At 40.7% G+C, this 20983-nt stretch overlaps 1 protein-coding gene across 3 annotated transcripts in view; it reads right to left on the bottom strand.

Annotated features, from left to right (window-relative positions):
* Positions 1-11325, bottom strand: part of ANO3 (anoctamin 3) — a 293639-nt gene extending 282314 nt beyond the window's left edge. For all 3 annotated transcript variants that reach the window (XM_090032834.1, XM_090032833.1, XM_090032832.1), the window contains exon 1: positions 11191-11325. In XM_090032834.1, the coding sequence (XP_089888960.1) occupies positions 11191-11242 (52 nt within the window). In that variant the 5' untranslated portion in view covers positions 11243-11325. The remainder of the gene's footprint in view (positions 1-11190) is intronic.
* Positions 11326-20983: the final 9658 nt, after the last annotated feature.

Consider the following 20983-nt stretch of genomic DNA (forward strand, 5'->3'; position numbering starts at 1 on the left):
GCCCTTACAGACAAAATGTGGACTAAAGAAAATTAATAGATTAGGCAGAAGAAGTATCCACACTACAACAGAAAACAGACAATTACATTTTTCTAAGAAAGCCAATTTAATCTTCAGGAACATGACTGTAATACCAATACTGGAGACTAGATGCCTTGTCCAAAGAACAAATAGAGTACAGCAAATATTTCCATAGAGAACTTCAACAGACCAAAAGAAGCAGAGCAGTTCAATATATATCCATTTGTAGACAGTCTATCATGACTTCTGAGACCCCTAACAAAAGGTGACATCCAACTCAGTGTTTGTGATATAGACATCTCTTGGCTACAAAATTAACTTAGAATCCATTAACACTTTCCCAAAAAGACTGTCAAATAATTGTAATTTTCATTTGCTGGAAGGGATGTGAAATAGTGGTCTCTAAGACCTGAATCTGTTACCCATTCCTGGAGCCAGCTAGTCCTTTCATGAGTGGGTATGAGGCATATGGTGTCTATACATATAATGTAGAAAGAAGTGCATAGATGTACACGTGATAAAAGACAGATAAAAGGCATTAAAAATCTAGCAGTCAGTCTCAAATAAGAATTAAAGAAGCTGTAACACAATTAACAAGACCCATTGTGAGCTAGGGTTAAAATATAAGAACATGCAGGACACATATGTCTGTAAAACCGTATATACTACTTTTATTCCCATTCTAATATTTTCTAACCTGATTAGCTTGCCATTGGCAGCGTTAATATTTGCAGTACAAAAGGGTGCCTGCAGTACAAAAGGGTCCCTTTGGGCAGGGGGCTGGACTCGATGATCTCCCGAGGTCCCTTCCAGCCCTGATGTCTATGAAATCTATGAAATATCTGGGGACACTGCTGTAATTACAGTGCATCAGGGAAGGTTTGATTAATCAAGTCTGCTGAAGCATACTAATTAGTGTGCTCCAGCATCCTCCATGCACAGTGGTGGGGGTGCTTTAACTAGAGCCTGTTGAACGCCATTTTGAAGCATGGGACACTGAATACATGAGACCCTGCAGTATTTTGATTAGACCAGCTGTCTGAGTCACTCTAAAGTGCCCACCCATCCCCAGATCATGTGTAAAGGACACCCAAAGTGATGAGCTATAGGTCTTGAGCAATTATATAGGCCTTGTGAATAGCCAACTTGTAGTTTGTTATTTATGTGTTGTCTTGGCACTCTCAACATTGTATGCAAATTTAATAAGAATTCCAGCTAATCAGCAAATGAAACAATGTTCTATTGGTTGGCACCTTTTAAAAATACAATTCTGGCATTCTCTAAAGACTGATTTCTACAGATGCTGACTATGGAGACTTGTCAGACAATGTTGACTTTCTTGAATTTGCTGAGATTAATCCTAATTCAGGAGAAACAACAACTGTTATTTTTGGCTACAAACACTTTTAAACAGATCAAAAAATCCTACCTATCCCCGTAAGGATAGAACATTCATATGTTCCCTCATTTTCCTATATGGAATCTGACTCAAACAGAACAATTTAAGAACTGAACATGTTGTAAATATGACTTAAAATACTTAGAAATGAGCATTTACCACAACCCCTCTTATAAAACTGATGAGACTATTCACATTAAGAATCCCATTGATTTGAATACCTCTGCATATGTACTGTTCTCAAGACAGGGCTCAAATTTTGGTCCTGGGAAACAGTAATGTGTGCATATTCAGAAAGATCAGAAAAGCTGAGAAATACTGTGGTGTATGCTAGCTTCTTCTAAAAGAAGTTCTATATAGCTCTTTCAGCTGTCCATATCCAGAAGGCAAACTGACAGCTTTGAAAAAACAGACACTGAAGCAGGCAGTAGGCTTCAAATTTTCAATATTTCCTCAGTACAACATACTGATGATAAATGAAATCTTAGTATATTGTCAAAGCTTTTGGAACAAGCACTTCTGAACTGCTTGTAACATGGGTTTGAAAAAGGTCAATCATGATCTAGCTTATGTTGCACATCAGAAGTTTTGGTCGCAAAAGACATGATCCAAAGTCCTCATAGATCAGTGAAGTCATGAGTCACAAGGGGCTTTATATTAGGCCTCAGCATAGAAGCAATGCACATATTAGATTGCTCCTTGCTATAACAATGTATTTAATCAATTGATCTATTTGGAAAAGGGGTTGGCTGATTTTTTTCAGGATTTCCACTAGGTTGATTTCTTGAAAGGCAGGTTCTTCGTAACACTGTTATAGAAGACTTGTGGAAAACATGGACATTTCCTGGCCTGATGTGATTATTAAGTATCCTTTATCAGTCCTAACATTTATTTCTTCCTGGAGAAGAATGGCTGATGTATATACTTGAACTATTGTTACAAATTATTTCATGGAGTTCAACCTGGCAACCCTGTTGCTTTTCCTTTGTATCTCTCTAAAGCAGACAGAATAGAGTGAAAATGAACTGCTTTGAAAAACACACTTTTTTTCTCTCCCTTACTTTGTTACAAACACAAGACAACCATAAGTACCAACCACTAGTGCTAATGTAATTTCTTTTGAATGGGTCTAAGTGGCCATGAGTGATGAGCCGGTTTACATTACTCATAGACAACTATGATGAGTAACAAGTTCTTTACTTGTGTACAACCGAGCTGTGGCAGTAAGACTTTTGTCAGAGCAATACCATAGAAGAATTAGTAACAATCATTTGCATTAAAGGCACTTGGCATGCATTTCATAACCTTTAAAAATATTCAGCAGATTAAGAAAAAAAAAATCAGACATAGCAGAAAGATTATTTTATCCATCATGTTTTCCTTTAGCATTTAATGCCATCTTTCCTAAAAGATGGTGGAGAATTTCAGCAATCACTTCCATTCCCTGAAGAACATTAAGGGCAATTTTTCAGAACAGAGTGGGCATGTCTTTAAAATATTTATTGTGGGCAGTAGTCAGCTGCCAAAATACCCTCCATTTGCATGTGTAAGAATAGTTCTTGTCTGGGGATCATGTCCTATTTTGTGTCCGTGTGTGGGTGCAATGTGAGTTTGGACACAACAGGAACAGAACATTTTGGCAGTCCCAGCCTTTAAAACACAGACCTAGAGAGTACAGACCCAGGAAAAATAGATCTCTCAGTTATTTTGGTTTATCATGTACAGGACTTTTTTTTTCCTTCACCATCCTCTAGAAAACTTTGAAATCAATTATAATGCTTACCAGGCAGAGATCTTAAGCTACACATGTTGGAATTTTAACAAGCTAGTATATAGATATATTCATATCTTAAACAATCATCAACTGGCTATTCTTACCCCAGAGGCAAAATGACAATCGCCACTGACAAAACCACTTGAGTGTGCAGTAGGTTTTTAATTCTCAGCATTTCCCCAGAGCAGGAAATAGAAATTATTAACAGAACCACAGTATTATAGTATGGTTGGGGTATTATTAAGCAATATCATACATACTCACACCAAACCTTAAGATATGTGTATTTATCCTTACATATTCTGCAGAATGTATAATGCTATGACAAATTATAAAAAATTATTCAATGGAATAATTGCAATTAAAATAGTTTAAAATTGGTAATTATTGTAATTTGATCATTACTGAAGAATTGTATACTACAGCAATGTAGAAACATACCTAGAATGGTGCTCACGCAGCTGTGTAAGCAATTATGCCTGAATGCCTTTAAGTATTTGGTCATTGTCCTTCAATATATTGTCAGAACATTTTCTTATGTAGTCCCTTTAAGATACTGCAGAATAAGAGATCACTGCAAGAGATGGGCCTGCAGATGGGTGGTGAAAACCTCATGCACTTTGACTCCCATGTGTTGCCATCAGGGGGGTGACCCTCACTTGTGATAATGTACTTGGCTGGCCGGCTCTATTGCTGCTGTTGCTGGATGAACCATGATACACACATGGCTGGATGCAGCCATGGGGCCACGGATCCAAGGGGGCAGATGCTGTAGGTGACAGTGGGTCTCAGCGAGGTGGCAGTCCCTGCTGCTGGATTGCTGCAGTGTGTACAGGATGCAGGGGCCACTCTAAGTCAGGGCTGCTGTGGCAGTTCAGCTGGCACAGGAAGCTGGTGTCTTCAAACACCAACTAGTCAGGCCTTGGAAGCTCCTGAGGGCAAACAGTCCTGAGCTGCTCACCAGGCCACAGGTTTATACTGCTGGAACCAGCACAGGTGCTGACTCCATCCTTCAGCCCCCCCTGACTGAAGAGCTGGACAAGGGCAATTTGTCCAAAACAGCACCATTTGTCCCATGACAAAGCACATGTCCAGGTGTGTGTGCTGAGGCACAAATTACCAGCACAAATATGTGCCACGACTATTTGTTGCTACAAGTGCACGCCCCTGCATGTGGATGTGGCCCATGCATGCAAGTGAGAGAGTAATGGGATCTGGCAACAGCCTTCCTGCCTAACAATATTGCTAACATAGCAGAAACTGCTTCCTCTTCATTATTATCCTGGCCCATAAGAATTAGAAGTGTTAGAGTTATCATAAATCTATACATGGCAAAACTTCACATTTTAATCTTTTTCAGCAGAATTTCTACTCTTCTCTAGCTCTCCATACACAAAAGAAAAATATGATCTTTACAAACTGTCATTTAGAAGGTAAGTCTCAGTTGAATAAACACAAATATCTGTTAGATTAAGCTTATTATTTAGATCCCATATTTACAGAGTAGATAATAATATGCCTTACTACACAGCAACTTTTCTTCTTCTTTAAAATTTTTATTACTAAAACAGCTTTGTAAAAGATCTTGCCAAGAGACAAGTCCACCCAAAATTCAATCTCTGAGCAACCCTAAAACTTTTTGGAAGCTGTGAGTCTGATATCTTGCATCTGCCTGTTACATAGACAATTCCAGCCACAAAATTTGGTTTCATACACAAACTTTTCCAAAGCTCAGGCTGTCAGGAACTTGGTTATGAAATCAAGCCTTGTGGCTTGCTGTCAAAGCATTTAACTGACTTGACTCAGAATGCTTGATATATTAGTCATATAGGTAGACACCAAAACCATGAGTTGAGAGCCAAGGCCTAGTCATTTGACATAAGTGCATCATAGACACCATACACACATATTAACTTTCTGACAGTTAAGCTGACTTCACTTTTTTAAGTCAGCTTAACTGTCAGAGTATATACGCATATGTGGAGCAGAGTCAACTTAAATGCAGCACAAGATAATACACCTCTGAAGTGTATTATCTTCAGCTACATTAGTTAAGCTGCCTTAGCTCACAAGATGACTGCAACCATGTCAAGGAGCTGTATGTGTGCTCCAAGACAGGATAACTTAAGTCAACTTATTTTAAGTTGACTTAGTACATGTGTATGCACCCTAGGCTGCCATTAATCACTTATCTTTAACATTTATATCACCTTGAGTATAAATCTTTGATGTGGGATCAGCTGTGCCGGGATGAGTCCCATCACATCTGATCTACTTCTCTGGTATTTACAGACATTGATAGGGCCATTGTTCTGCAAGGTCAGCCCCTTGCTACCCCTGGGACTCCAGCAGCCCAATCCTGTGGGATAACAGCCATGGGTGCCATGCCCTCAGATGGGGCACATGTCTGCAAATGGCAGAATCTTTGAGGCATAGCCATATGCTACATGGGCTGAAGGAAACACTTCCAGGGGGATTCCGTTCCCAGGGCATACATTTGCAAGTGCAGAGGGATATGCCTTTTTGAGAGATATCCCAAGAATTGCCTTACAGGGAAATTCTGACAGCATGCAGGATTGGGAAATGGAAGCTCTGGAAGTGCCAGCTTAGGATAGTTGGAGACTGCAGGCAACTCTCAACTGCTCCTGCTACCCTGCCAATAAGTGAACAGATGCCTGTGAAAAGGCACCACAGTCTATGACTGGGAATAACTGAGCTCACAAATGTGGGTATTTGTGGGATAAGAAAGAGCTAACATGTCTATTCATTCAGGTTTTGTGTTGCCTTATTTGCTTGCAGCCCATGAGAATTAGCAATTTTCAGATTATATTGTTTGAATCTATGGCATTAATTGAAACTGCTTCAGTTGCCGCCAGGAGTATCAGCAGCCAGCAATCACCCAGATAGTCAAGAGATAAACAGAATAAGCACTCTTAATGTTGTTCCTTCACGGACAGCATGTGGGCTATAGGCTAGACAGGCTGAAGCATTCTCCACTCCTCTGGTTGTGGCCCCAGTGCTGAAATAAATGCAAGATTCATGGGGCTAGAGAAAGATGGAGCAATAAAGAGCACAGCCGTGTAGCTTAGTGTTTAAAGCATTCAGTTGCTCTAACAATGGGTCCTGTGCCTCCCCACCTCCCTTCCACCTCCACAATTAAACTCATCTGGGCTGAAATACAGTATCAGTCCTTCAAGGAAGGAACCTGAATCCCAGTCTCCTTTTTCAAAAGTGACTCATCCTAACTACCAGACTGTACAGGTGTTTTCCTTCTTTCTCCCTCTCTCTTTATCCTCATGAATCTTGCATTCCTTGCTAAGTTATGGCACAACAGCAAGAGGCAGCCCAGAGAAAATCATCTACCAAAAATATCCTCAGGCTTGTAGGTTACGGCATTCTTGAATGGGGTGAAATATATGAAGTAAATAAGAAGGGAGTTTAACACAGATCTCCTAGGTCATAGGTATCATAGCCAATAGGTCATTTTATAATAAGGTAGGCAGCATCATTACCACTGTGTTTAAAAAGATTGACCCCTGTGCAGTTTTTTTGGCGAGTAAGAGCATGGGTACCTGTCTTTAGGAGATGATTTGAATGGTAAATCTCCAAGTGGATAGAGTTACCTGCCTACAGTCCTGGTGTAAGGCACCAAAGCTTTCAAGAGGGACACATTTCAAACATCCATGATCTATTGGCTGATTCTAGGTGGCTTCAGTCTCACTGTGTGGGTTTTAGAATACCATTCTGAAGTGCCTAACTTTACCACTCTGACACTGTCCTGGGAGTCTGATGTTTATCTCTGTATTTTGGATTGTACTCTAAAATCTAGGCTGAATGTTAGACTCTTACATTTTTAAATTCAGGTACTAAATCCTTTATTGAGCCCCAGAACCAAAGACCCTACATTAGAAAGCCCTGCTGCTGCTGCTGGAACTTTGATTGTGGTATGGTAGGCAGAGGAAAAACTTGACTTATTCAATGACTTATTGAAGGGAATTCTAACCTTGCTGGAACCCCTGGTCACACTATACCATATGAAGACAATGATAGTTTATGATCGATCATTCTGAGTTTCTGATCTCTTTGAAGATTCAAATACGATCTCATCTGGAAAAAAAAGAAACCCCAAAGACTGGAAGGTAACAGCTTTGCTAATCACCAACCTAAGGGATTTTTGAATAAGCTAAAAATCAATTTTTGTCAAGCGTGAATGTTGGCTAACCTTTTGCTGAAAGCTATTCATCTTCACCAACTATACGATCCAAAACTTTGTACTGACCCTAATAAGTCATGGGCCTGAGTGCATTTTGCAGTACACAATTCCCTTGGTTAAACTGACAACAGTAAGTAAAAATGGGAGGAAAGTAAAATAAACACAAGATATTTCTCCCTTCCATTCTGATGTTACATAAGCGGTCAAATCACATCAGACACTTTGAAAAGATAAATAATTTAAGGGTATAAAATAATGCATGGAATAGAAAAATATATATAGTTGGGAACAGAGCCGTAGCAAAAAAAATCAGACAAAGCATCTGCACTCTAGCACAACCCAGATTAAAAATAGTGACAAAAGGACTGTCCAGATGGCTTAACTGATCTAATGTACTACCATGCAGAGGACATGGTTTAGTCTAACTCTAGGAATATTTTTGTTTTTGACCAAGGATATTTTCAGTCATATGGATCAGGAAAGAAGTGGTAGGGTTAAATGGACAGAAATGAAATACTCAACCTACAGATTGGAGTGTTTTAGGAGCTTTTTACAGGTAGCTGTTAATGTAATGTTGTGCTATGGTATGGCTTTTCAGAACAGAACTTAATTTTGTATTTGCTTTGTGTTTGATAGTCTAATGCCAGCGTCCTTTTGTGGAACCATCTTCACTAAACTATATAGAAAGGAACCAAAATATTGAGGTATAAATGTGTTTCTTCTTTGTGTTGAGAACTCTTTTGTGTCTTATAGTAAAACCTCGAAATCTGAGAACTTGGATTTTTCCTTTCAAGCCCTGGAAAGGAACATACTTAGAGAAAGCTGCAGGAATCACTACATGTAAAGTTTTAGAGAAAAATATATCTATTTTCCTTAACTGTTTGGCTTACAACTGAATGCTTGCATTGACTAAGGAGATAAATTGGATTATAGAAGTTTACCTCTCTCCATTAAATCAGTATGAATTTTACATAACCTTAGGGATGGCCTGAGGCAATGTTTATTATTTTTAAAAATGTACTTAGTTTTTTGCTCCTCTTATCCCCACTTCCAACACACCACAGGCTGAACAAGCTTAAGATACAGCTAACATCTACCCAGCCCTCAGTCAAACTATAGCTCCCTATAGCCCCAAGCCTCAGGCTCACCAAGCTAAAGTATTCTTAATCCCTTGGCTGTACAAAATCCAGCAAAGACCCCCATATTTCAAGCCCCCAGATTATGCCAGACTCCACAGGCTACTACAGAAATGAGAGTCCACATAGGAAAAACAGTTGAAAACATCCCCTTCCCCCTTCAACCCCTCCAAACAGAACAGTAACTTGATTTTAATGCAATTGAAGCATGGAAAGCACAGCTGTGATGGGCAGTTGGCCATACCACAAAGATTATAACTGATTTTGTGGAACATAGAATTTAGGGCACATGTTTGTGTGCAGCTAGGAAACACAACACATAATAGGTTTAAGACAACAAGAACCTGACACAAACATACTACAGCAAGGATATTTTCAAGGAAAGCTGAAAAAAAAAATCATATTCTGACATTCTGAAGTTGAGAAATCTACTTCAAAAACTTCATATAGTGCTAGGCTTTTTGCTACTTCTAGCCCTGAAATATCAACTGTTTTGTTTGTTTGCTTGTTTGTTTGTTTCCTATTCTTGCATTTGTATTTCCCTTTTTTCCCCTTGCTTATATTACAGTGCTCCTTTGGTCAATCCTGTCCACTGATTTCCTTATGCAGGATCACAAAAGTTAAAGGCATTAGGTTAAAGGCAGTTCTTTTGCCAAGGATTTGGATAATTCATTCAGGAAGAGTTGTGCCCTTCACTCTTTGCCCCATGTTGCTCTGCAAGAGGTCTACAGGATCTCGGAAAGTAGCATGCCATTTTTTTTGTCATGGGTGCTAAAGTGGGCTGTATTGCCCACTACTACACCACATATTCCCTCTCTACCCCTGCCAATGGTGTAAAGCCATAGTACTTAGGAATTGTACATGGCATATGGAGGGGAGAATGAGAATCTTTTTCTGAATATGCAGCTCATTAAAAATACTAATATAGCTAAGACATTATGAAGACCTGGATCTGTAAAAAAAATTATAGAATTTATTAAAGTATCATTACTATAGTGACACTTTGTTACACCAATTACTTTCCATATGGGAATAGATTTTTAATATTTTAAAAACAGAATTATTCTAAGAATACTATGGAAAAATCCCTTTAAGACCTTTAAAGACACTACTTGCTCAGAAGGCACTGTTGGATTTTACAAACTGAGTGTAGGTGCAGCTCAGCTGCAGTGTATCCCTGTGCTTAAATACCTTATGACCTTTGAAGATAGGGAGAATTAAAATAGTTACTACACCAATGCAGGAGCTCATTTGGAAAATGAATTTACTTAAAATTTTACAACTTGGGACAGGAAAAGAAAAGCTAGAGCACACCATGCAAGAATCTCAGTGTAAAGACCTGAATTTATCTGGGGAATGAAAGGAGTGAAGACTGCTTCAAACTCCTCTGTTTCCACTCAGCGCTAAACTAATAATTTTAAAAATCAACACGTGGAAAAAGCAGCAAGTATTCTTACAGTGTATCCTTCGAATTATGATAAAACATAGCTTAGGGTGAATTTGTACGGCTTACTGAAGCCCAAGAACTAAGAATTTCCTAACAGAATTATGATAAATGTAAAAACACAAATGGACCTCCTGCAACAAAAGAAATGTTGATTCTTCCGTATCTTTCAAAATAATTACTTCCCTAGGAAATACTTAATTTTCTATAGTAGTAAGTAATTCAAATGGAAACAACCCCAACCTTCAGGAACTTTATTTACTAGATCATTAATGCACCAAGTGAAAAATTGAAGTGACTAAAAGTAAAGTGATCACTGTTGCTGACTGACATGCATTTGCAAAGCTTCTGATACAGAAGTATTAAAATAAAATACTTTACCTTTTTGCAGTGAAGTTTTGAAATAGGCACAGTAATTTTTCTGCACATGATTTGTACTGACTTATGCTTTTACTATCTATACAGCACAAAAATAGTATCATCCAAGTAAAAGAACAGCAGAAAATAAGAGGGAGATACAACCTAAAAAAATGATGTATAATGTATTTATTTTTGTTACAGATTTAAGTAAAACAACAGCTAAGGAAAACAAAGGAAACAGTGTTGTATTAAAGGATAAAGTTATAAACACACACACAACCCCCTGCCCCCACACAGTAAACTATTAGATTGGTTCTGCAGTCAAAGACTCTGCAGCATCAGCACAGGCATAGTAAAAGCATGCTTATAAAGTAGCAAAGACTTCTGTGTTACTTGATAGTGATCATTAACCTTTTTAAAGCAAATGCTATTCAGCTGCACTGGTACATATTCAAAGCAAAATTCTGCATCGCTGAAGGGCAGTTATGCCAAGCACATTTTCTCTTGCCCTGAAATAACAATTGCCAATTGTTTAAAGGACAAAACATATCTCTTTAAAAAGAAATCCTTGAATGCTTTTCAGAAAATAGATACAATTTCCATACTTAATATCTATATCTATATATCTATACCCTTCATAGTGCTCCTTCTCTGGCAATGATACAAAAAAGTAGTCATTTTACAAACCATATTTAATTTATTACAAGACTTTAACACACATCTGCATCTCACACAGCTCTGGGTCCATCAGCAGCTGGTATACTGATGCTCATACATACTGCAAGGACATACAGACTTAATAATTTAACACTCATTGGGAGAGAAAGAAAGGTTTCTACTGACCTTTTTGCTGTCTGAAAGACTGAATAGAGCCTGAATGGTGAACCATCTTCATTCATAGGAGTCTGACAATACTCATTCACTAGCTTGAGGGGGGTCAAGGTGTTTCAGATGGGAAATGGAAAGGCTCCCTGGCTCCATAGGATCCAGGAGCTTCTGAACAGCAATGCAACCCGACACCTGCTTTAGCAGCACTTAGCTTGAAAGACTGTACTCCCCACTGTTGTCATAGCAACCAGAAAGGCTGGTCCAGCACCACACTCCCCTTAGCGGATGCTTAAGGAATAATTCACTACATCAATCTAATGGCAAAATGCAGCAATACATCGTCTTTACTGAGGGAAAAAAAGTATTTTGTTGCTTAAAGCATTCTTTTCTCAATAAAAGACCACTCTAAGCACTGTCACCAGTTTAGATTATTACTGCAGCAACAAATAACAGCTTTCAGTTTCTTACTATGCAATGCCCCAGGGCACAACATTGCTCAAAAATTTATATACTCCTGAACAACACTGAATTGACTGAAATCAACTGCACTTTACAGATTTCCCTCCTGAGAGCCTGCCTGAAACCACAAGTTGTTTTTGTGTTTTTATTTTCCTTTGCCCTTTCAGAGCTCCCCTAACTTTGCCTGAAAGAAAACAGGTAATGAATAATGGATGAAAGGACAGATGGGCATAGTTGACACCTCCTTTGTCTATTTTTAATTAAAGAAAAAAAGAAAAAATAGTGCAACCTTATACACATAGCAAACTACTGTTCATATTGCTTAATATTTCATTTCTGGAACTCTTCCAATGTCACTTATCCTAAGATTAAAACAAATCTCTTAGGGAAAGCTGTTTTTTCATGCCTGTTTGTATACCACCTAGTCCCAATCCCTAGTGGCCTTGGAGTCCACTCTATAATAAAAGCAAGCACTGTAGGTTACACATATAAACTGTCAGGTGGCGGCCCACTGCTGCTGTATTTCATTACCATTTTCACTCCTTTCCACACAGAGTGGCATGAGAACAATTTGAACCGAAGTTATTCAAAATTATATAATTTTATCTCCTTTTCTCTCCATACTTTCTCATCATATACTGATGCTTTCTATAGATTACCACTCATCTTTTATTTCACAATTAACAATTTCATCTCCAATGTCTATTCTTTTCTGATTTTTTAGGGTTTGCAATCAATCAGTCTTGTGCACAATCAGATATTACCCTAGGAGTAACTGCAGAATAACAATTAATTCACTCCCCAACTCCTCCTGACATTTAAGGATAGACAAATCAGTACCATGAAAGTAAGAACTAACTAAACCATTTTTAAAACTAAACTTGAAGTCAACATAGAGTTTTTAGAGAATGAAGTTAACTTTACTTTTGTCCCTGCTTATGTACTCCTCCAACTAGAAAATTCTCTGTTTCTTAAAAAAAAAATATAGGACCCATTTGTACATAGAGGGGATTGGTATGGGGATTGCTGAAGGTATGTCTACATTATACTAATAAGAGTGACTTCAGTACAGTTTAAAAGTAACTCAGGTATCGCTATACTACCATGCTTGGGTAAATTCACCTTCACAAAGATACATGTTGCCAAAGCTCTACAGCTACCAGTGCCCAAGATGGCTAGTTCAAAGCTAGTTCAGGTACCTCCATAGTACGCTGTATACACTGGACACACACACACAGGCTACATACACATTCAAAAAACCTGAGGCTGATTCAGACTTACATGGGTTTCTCTAAGAAGACTACGTTAGTTTGGGAGTGAACAGAATACAAATTTGCCCTTTCACTGGTGGGTGGGAGGGGCACACAAAAGCTGCCTGCACTGGATAAGGCCAACAGCTTGGGGGTCGTCCTGCAAGTGACCCAGCATGCTGGAGGCTGCTGAGGGAAGCCAGTTGCAGCCAAGTGATGGGCCATCCCTAATTGGCTGCCAGACACACACCTGCCCCTGTGGCCCTATCATCTGTCTGGGAGCTGTTAGCTACAGGCAGCCAGCATTGCCAGTGGTGCACCCTACATTCCCAGCCTGGGTTGGCTGCACACAAAGCGTCCCTGCCCTGTCCTGGTTCTGTCCAGGCTCTGGGACTATGAGCTAGGGTGGTTCTGAGAAGGATTCCCATCCCTGGAACCAGCACCAAATTCCAGACTGGAGCCTCTTCCCCTACAGTCACAAGGGCATGGCTGCTCCCACCCCTGCCAGAGACCAAAGTCCCATGTCCCACTGAGTGCTAGCAGCAGTAGCAGTAGCAGCACCCCCCACAAGCTAATCACCCTCTTCCCCCAAGCCCCACCAAGCAGCAGTGGCAGCAGCAGCAGTGCCCACTCAGGGCCAGGCTGAATGTGCACACACACACACGCACACCCCGAACCCCTGCTAGCATCACTGGCAGCAGCAATGCCTGCCCAGGACCAGGCTGGACACACCCTGGACACACCCTGGGAGTGGCATGAGAAGGCAGTGGCTACACTTCTGCTCCCTGACACCCTGCACCATGGCCTTGCCACCCCATGCATTCACTTGCTCTGTCTACCCTTCCCTGTTGCTGCTGCTTGCCATGAGCTAGAGCTCCCAGGGGCCCACCCCTTCCTTCTGTAGAGTGTCACATCTCTCTAACCTGGGCATATTGTATAAAGATAGAAAAATACAGAACTACAGATGCTCCATTCTCCCCCCTCCCACTTGTCACTGACAGCACAGAGCAGCCAAGCAGGAGCTGAGTTCTCGATTACCTCCACGTGAGAGGTGGGAGTGGAAAGGGAGGGCTGCAGACCTGAGATGCAGGCAGACTGCAATCTAACTTGAGTCAGGAGCAGTTTCATAGATTGTAAGGGGCTGGAAGGGATCTCACAAGATCATCGGGTCCAGCCCCCTTGCACTAGGCAAGAAAGACAATTGGGGTTAGGTGACCTCAGCAAGGTGACTGTCTAGTCTCCTCTTAAAGATTTTCAGGGTAGGTAATTTTAACCACCTTTGGAGGGAGTTTATCCCGCAGTCTGGACACCCTGATTCTGAAGAAGTTTTTCCTAGTGTTAAGCCTGAAACGGTCTACCAGGAGTTTGTGGCCATTGCTCCTGGTTTTCCCCAAGGGTGCCCTTGTGAATAGTTGTTTGCCGAGCCCTTGATGTATTCCACTGATGTAACAGTAAGCTGCTACCAAAACCCCTCTCAGCCGTCTCTTTTTTAGGCTGAAGAGGCCCAAGTCCCTCAGACTTTCCTTGTATGGCTTGCCATGCAAGTCTCTGATCACACGGGTGGCTCTTCTCTGGACTCTCTCAAGCTGTCCCATGTCCTTGTTGAGTGCAGTGCCCTGAACTGGATGCAGTACTCCAGCTGTAGTCTCACTGAAGTTGAGTAAAGTGGAAAAATCATGTCCTTGGTTTTGCTTGAGATGCATCAGTTGATGGATGCCAGGGTATTGTTTGCCCTGCTGGCTACAGCATCGTACTGGCAGCTCATGTTCATACTATGGTTTATTATTACCCCTAGGTCCCTTTCAGTTGTGGTGCTAGTCAGTACGGCACCACCAAGTCCGCAAGTATGTTGGGGATTGTTTGTCCCCAAATGGAGCAGTTTACACTAAATTCAAGTTCAATAGACTAGTCTAATCTAAACTGATTAAGTCTGATACTACTTGCATCCAGGTCTATCTTAGACTGGGTTCCACCATTTTTAAACCAGTCATTGTGCACTGAACATCTTTTCTGTTACAGGTTTAGACCACTTTCCAATCACTTATACTAGCTTATATGTAATTTCTTTATCTGGCCATAGACTGCATAGTAATATCTGTGCCTGCACTGTACGCATACCCCAAATTCAGAGCCTTACCAAGGCCACATAGGTCAAGAACAAAAGAGGCCTTATCATGCCTAAGTTCCTGGCTTCAAGCTTCATGTGCATTTCAGTAAATCACAGTCTCTGAATCAAATGTAACCATTTTCCCTTTTTTGCTTTGCTACAAGAAGATCTTTTGGTCTGCAAACATAAGCTTGTCTTCCCTTTGTAGACCGTGTTCTCTACCCTAGGTTAGAATTTCTCTCCACTAAAAATCTGACCCTTTTTGAACTATGCTAGTGTTAGTGTAAGCACAGTGTTACCGAAATGAAGATGTTTTTCCAAAGAAGAATAAGTTATGCTGCTATAAAGCCCAATTCAGTATAACTGTACTCTCACTGCTGCTTTGGCTGAAACATCATCATCAATAAAGATGATATGCTTAAATGCACACTCACATCCTGATTTTTGCTAACTTGAACAAGCATGATTTTTTTTTTAACCAGAAAGAATTGTTAAAATATTCCTTTCAATACATTATCATTAATTGTAACTGAAAAATCCCCTCTCCCCCCAGGACAGCTAACCAATTATTTGTTGCTGATGATTTTTTGAACTGCTAAGAAAGTTAGTGAAGATTCTAGAAGAAAGTAAAAATATATTCAAATTCATTTCCCAATTGCTTTGTGCCTTCACAGCACAATAGGCAAGGCACTTCTGTTCCTCTAAAGGAAAAATGTCCCCAGTGCTGTTAAATGCTCATGCTGACAAACAGTACTAACGCTGGCACTCAGCAGACTAAGTTGAAGGGAGGCCAGCCAAATTGGCTTTTGCTGAAAAAACATAGGGAAACTATATATATGCCAAAGCAAGAGCAACAGAGTTATTGGAGAAGAAATTTTACTTTCAAGATTTAAAATGGAACAATGTGGATGGAAGGAATCAACAGCAAACATCATATCAAAGTAAATGAGTATTATCAACTTACCTAGAGATTATAGGGAGTTCAGGAGGGGCTATATTCTGTATCACCTCATGGTAAGTAGAAGCTAAACTATGGTAACTTGCCTCTCTTTCATTATGGCATAAGCTTCCACTTGCCATAAGTGCAAAGGGTACAAATAGCGGCTACCATGGAACAGATGACACTGTTTAAACCCTGTCCCCTTTTGCCCCACAATTAATTGTTCATATCTCCATACCCTGAACATAAGTATTCTTTATGAGGAAAAGAATATATCAAAAATATCAAAACATAATATGAATAAATGCTGTAAATCTGGTAGGTGATGAGAATGTAAATAGCATTCATACATATCTTCAAACAATATAAAATGGTTTGCATCAGGTGTGGTCTGTGCCCTTCTAGGGTCAGGGGGTCTACAAACCAACCAACCCATTTCACAGCATACTCCCACCAAACTTCCAGGAGTATGGGGTACTCAAATATATTCTTTAAGTATAGGAGTCTTATTGTTTGGAAGGACAAGTCTCCTTTCATGCAACAGAGCCCTCCAGAGATGGCAGCATATATTCTACAACCTCCTTGTAGGAGAGAGGATACACTAATAGTAGGAGGAGACTGACATCTGTTGAATTCTCTAAAACTCAGGATGGAAAGGACTGAATGAAAAAGGAGAGAGCTGAAAAAAATGAGGCTTTGGCTATCAGTCCTCTCAGCAAGAATGGAATTCCTGTTGCCTGGAGAAGTAGTTTGTCTGGTTGATAGCATGCCACCCTGAAAGAAAGGCTTGGAATTCCTGAAGCCAAGGACTATATTTACCAGAACTAGAAGTAGACTCAGAAGGAGGGCTGTTTCAACTTGAGAGGAGGCATGCTTTAATTAAGAACCATAAGAACACTGTAGTCCTCTGAAAAAGATTTAACAAAGAAGCCTGCACAAAAAAGGGGATACAGCTGTACCCTGATTGAGAAGTACTTATCACACCATTTAGTAGGGGAGGGAACTCATGACACTGGACCAGTAAGAACATGGAATACTACAAGAAATTTAGCTTGGATATGGCAAGCTACCTCAGTAGCGTCGGGATGCAGCTGGGTGCCTGGGGTACATGATCAGTGGTCACTTCTGGTTGCCTCATGATTGCAATTGTGATAATGCAGCTGCCAACAGCAGCCACTTTTTTTTTCCATGTCTCTGCTCCCTGCAAGTTGGCACCCAGGGTCCCATTCACTCTGCCCTAGTTACACCACTGTCACACTTTATCAGAACCTGTACCAGGGCTTCATATAAGCATAGCATCCGAAATTCTGAAAGCTTAAGAGAAAAGAAAAACCTTTACAGACTGGAAAATGTATATCTTTAAATTCTCTATAGGGGGGGTGTGCATGTGTGTGTGCATGTGTGTGTGTGTGTCCACACACACACAAGGAAGAGAGAGGAATATGTGTGTGAAGATTTTTGCAAAAAGGATTGGGAAATATAGACAGCCACAGAGGAAGAAAAAAACCCAGCAGGTAATTAATGTGGCTCACTTTTTCTGTAAACTGAGGAACTCTTTATGTTTGGAAAAGCCATGAAACTCTCCTTAAATTTAGATACCTTCAGGCCACCCTTGTCAGAAGAGTTTACAGAAAGAATTTTTCCCACCAGAACACTAAAGAGAAAATGAAGTTGAACTTGTAAAGTATTTACAATATTTTATTCTTTTTGTTTCTTTTCTAAAAACAGATGTCTAACATTAGCAGTAGGGAATGCACACACAAGATTATAACTAAGACAGCTGGGGTTAGGCTTGCAAAAGAGAAGAAGAATGTGTCTATAAACTGAATAAGCTTGTGAAGATAATGTAGACATGGGAACAAGAATTCCTTATAAAATAAACATAAACCCCACTCTAATTGTGTAGAGTATAGCAATAAGAGCAGCTATGAATCAGTGGATAAACACATAGGTAACAATTTGGGCTTATATGCCACACAGAAGTGCAACAAAAGCTTTTAAACTTAACATAAAACATATTTGAACTGTGACTTTTCTCTGTAGTGGGGCTATTCAGGTTTTTCATTTGCATTTGTCATTTGACTGTGACAAATCTGAACTGAAAACTCAAGTATTATCAGAACTGGCTAGAGTTTATGCAACAGTTACTAGTGCCTGGGCTTCTGGTTTGTCAATAAGAGTAAATATGACCTATGTGGCAGAGCACCTTCGGTGCCCACCACTTCAAGGGTGAGAGCAGACAGCAGGGCAACCAGCTGGTGTGGGCCAGCCTTGATGAGAAGGTCACTTGGCCACAGACCAGGCCATGCGATTTGTGGAGAGGACTGAGTTGCCTCCATTTTAGTTTTGGCATCAGGACCATGCCAGCAGTCTGTTGCTGGCAGCTGAAGCAACAACACCCAGCTGAGCTGCTGCTTATGGAACAGCTTGGTTGTAAGGGAGAAACTATGGGGATGGCAGGAGGTTCCCATGGCACCCCGACTGGCCTGGAGGCAAGGCCAAAACCCATATGGGCTGAAAGTCCCTTTGAACGGGGGGACATCACAGCCGAAGAAGGTAGGGGTCCATTGGCATGCTGGCAGTCAGAGCTGCCCCTAGTGGGGGGCAAATTGGGGCAACCACCCCAGGCCCCGTGCTTTGGGGGGGCCCATGGAGCTGGAGATGCTGCACTGCCACCAGCTTTATGTCCGGCTGCTCAGCATACACACTTCCCAACTCCACCCCCCACCCCCAGCTAAATCCACTGCTGAAATCAATGTGTCCGGCTGCTCGCAACCCCCCCGCACCCCCCCCCCACACCCCTTCAGCCCCGCTGCCGAATCTGCCACTGGCTTCTTTGTCTCTGAGGGTGGGTCTCCGCACAGGCTGATTTGCCCTGGGCCTTTTACCCTGCTTGGATCATCTCTGCTGGCAGTTATAATATCAGAATGGGGTCAGAGCGAGAGCCCAAGTACATCAGCTGAGTGCCCTAATGAACAAACTAGACCAGAGCAGGTAGGCCTGCTTGGTCCTGGGTAAGACTGAAAACTGCACCCTGCCAGGGAAAGGTGGTTTGGTAGGGCTGTCCATGGTGGGACAGTCTCCCAGAAATGCTAGGCCAGTTACCTCCCTAGTGAAAGGGGTGCCTGATAACCCCAGCCCCCACCATCTGGTGGGGCCAGAAATGCCCAGGTGGGCACCTGAGCCTGTGGAAGTGGAGCCAGGTACATCTATTGAGAGGCAGCTGAGCCTGTGGGGGTGTCAATTATCTGCCTGTAGTATTTTTCCTATCCAGGGGTCAAGAAGTTGCAACAAATGGCATATGAATGTCTCAGACATATCAAAGTAAATTAGAAATGCTGTTTATACCTGATAAGTTTACAGGTTGTGATTCTTATCCAGACAGTCTAGCACCAAGTTAGACTGTGGTAAGACAGTGTTTGCTTTCACAACCAATTCTGTATGGGCCTGACAAAGCAATATTAGAAAAAGAACTAATCATATCAGATCAACAAGATGCACTGAAAATAAAGACTACATAATACATCAAGGATTTATTGAATGAGAACCTCAGTGCTATTTCTAATCTGGTATATAGAAAGAAAATAATAATACGAGCTTCCTTCATTGGAGCATAAGATCACCATTTGCCTGGATAATTTAACCTGATACTCACTGTTAAAATTTTTCTGCTATCTGAACAGCTTAAAATGTGATAGCATACAAGTAATTAAAATAGCGTTAAAAGTTGTAAAGGCAAGCACTCAGAAATTGCTAAATACCAACTACAAGAAACATTATTTTTGCTCCTCTGTGTGTGTGTGTGTATTACAATAGTCTGTAATTATATTATTCCATACTATTTTATCATTTCCACAGGATACTTGCCTCAAGACAGTAAGTGCTAAATGCACAAGCTGCTATTCAACATTTTTTTAATCATCATTACTCTACACATTGCCCTAATTTTTTTTGCAGCAAACTATACTAGACACAGAATTCTTTATATATTCCTAATTTATTGTGATATATGTTTTATGTACATTAATATACATATTTTTACAATGCCAGAGTGAGTTACAGTGTTGCTTTATGTCCCATTGTACAAATGGGAAACTGAGGACAGAACAATTTGCCCTGCTTTGCCCTGAGGAACACAACACAATTGTCACTCTGTAACAAATGAGATAGGGGTTCTATTGACAGCAGTTTCTTTTAGTACAAAACTGATTCACTTAATGAATAAACAAAGGTGCATTGTGGAAAAAATACATGATCATATCATTAAAGGCTGTATTGCAGTTCATATTAAAAGCAGGGATTAAGATAACATAGATAACTTTTATTTTTAGAATCTGCTTACTTCTATGTGCTTTATTTTGCAACCTCAAATTTCTTTTAACATGTTCTTGCTTGTGCAGGTCTAATATCTGATATTTTTAAAAAAGCAAATAGAGAAGCAAAAATCCATCTTATGACATCTTACTCCTTTCTGATAGGTCAACAGCAGGATTTGAGACTGTAAATCCACTAGACCAGCAGTGTCCAATTTTTTTGCCCTCCAGGCTGGGTGGGTGGTACCCAGTTCAGCTGTGTGTGTGTGTGGGGCGGGGAGGGGGGGGAGGCAGCATGGCCTGGCTCCAATCTGACTGCACAAAGCAAGGGAATTTGGCATTGGGGGAGTGGTGGCCACTGCTCCCACACTACCAAACTTCCTGACCCATGGGGAGCTCCATGGGTCCACAAGTCAAATTTGGCCTGTGACCCAGGAACTGAGCAACCCTAGACTAGACAGAGCTGAAAGAAGTAGCTTGTCAAGCTCTGCTGGCCCTTCAAAGGCATTGAGATGCATTCTTTTCAGTAGTTTTTGTACCCATTAGCAAAGGAAAGATGACATTTGATTTTAATTCTGTTCTCTAACTCCTTTGCCTCTGTTATTTTTCCAAGACACATCTGTCCATAAGTCCTCCAGCTTGTTCCTGAACTAGCCCTTGTTTCTCAGCACTCAGCCTCTGTTTCTTAGTCTAGCCTGACTCAATCTTCTCCGAAAACTGGTTCATCGTATTTTAGCCC

Source organism: Crocodylus siamensis, chromosome 2 (genome assembly GCF_052110815.1).
Source record: "Crocodylus siamensis isolate JL-2025a chromosome 2, ASM5211081v1, whole genome shotgun sequence".
Lineage (NCBI taxonomy): Eukaryota > Metazoa > Chordata > Crocodylia > Crocodylidae > Crocodylus > Crocodylus siamensis.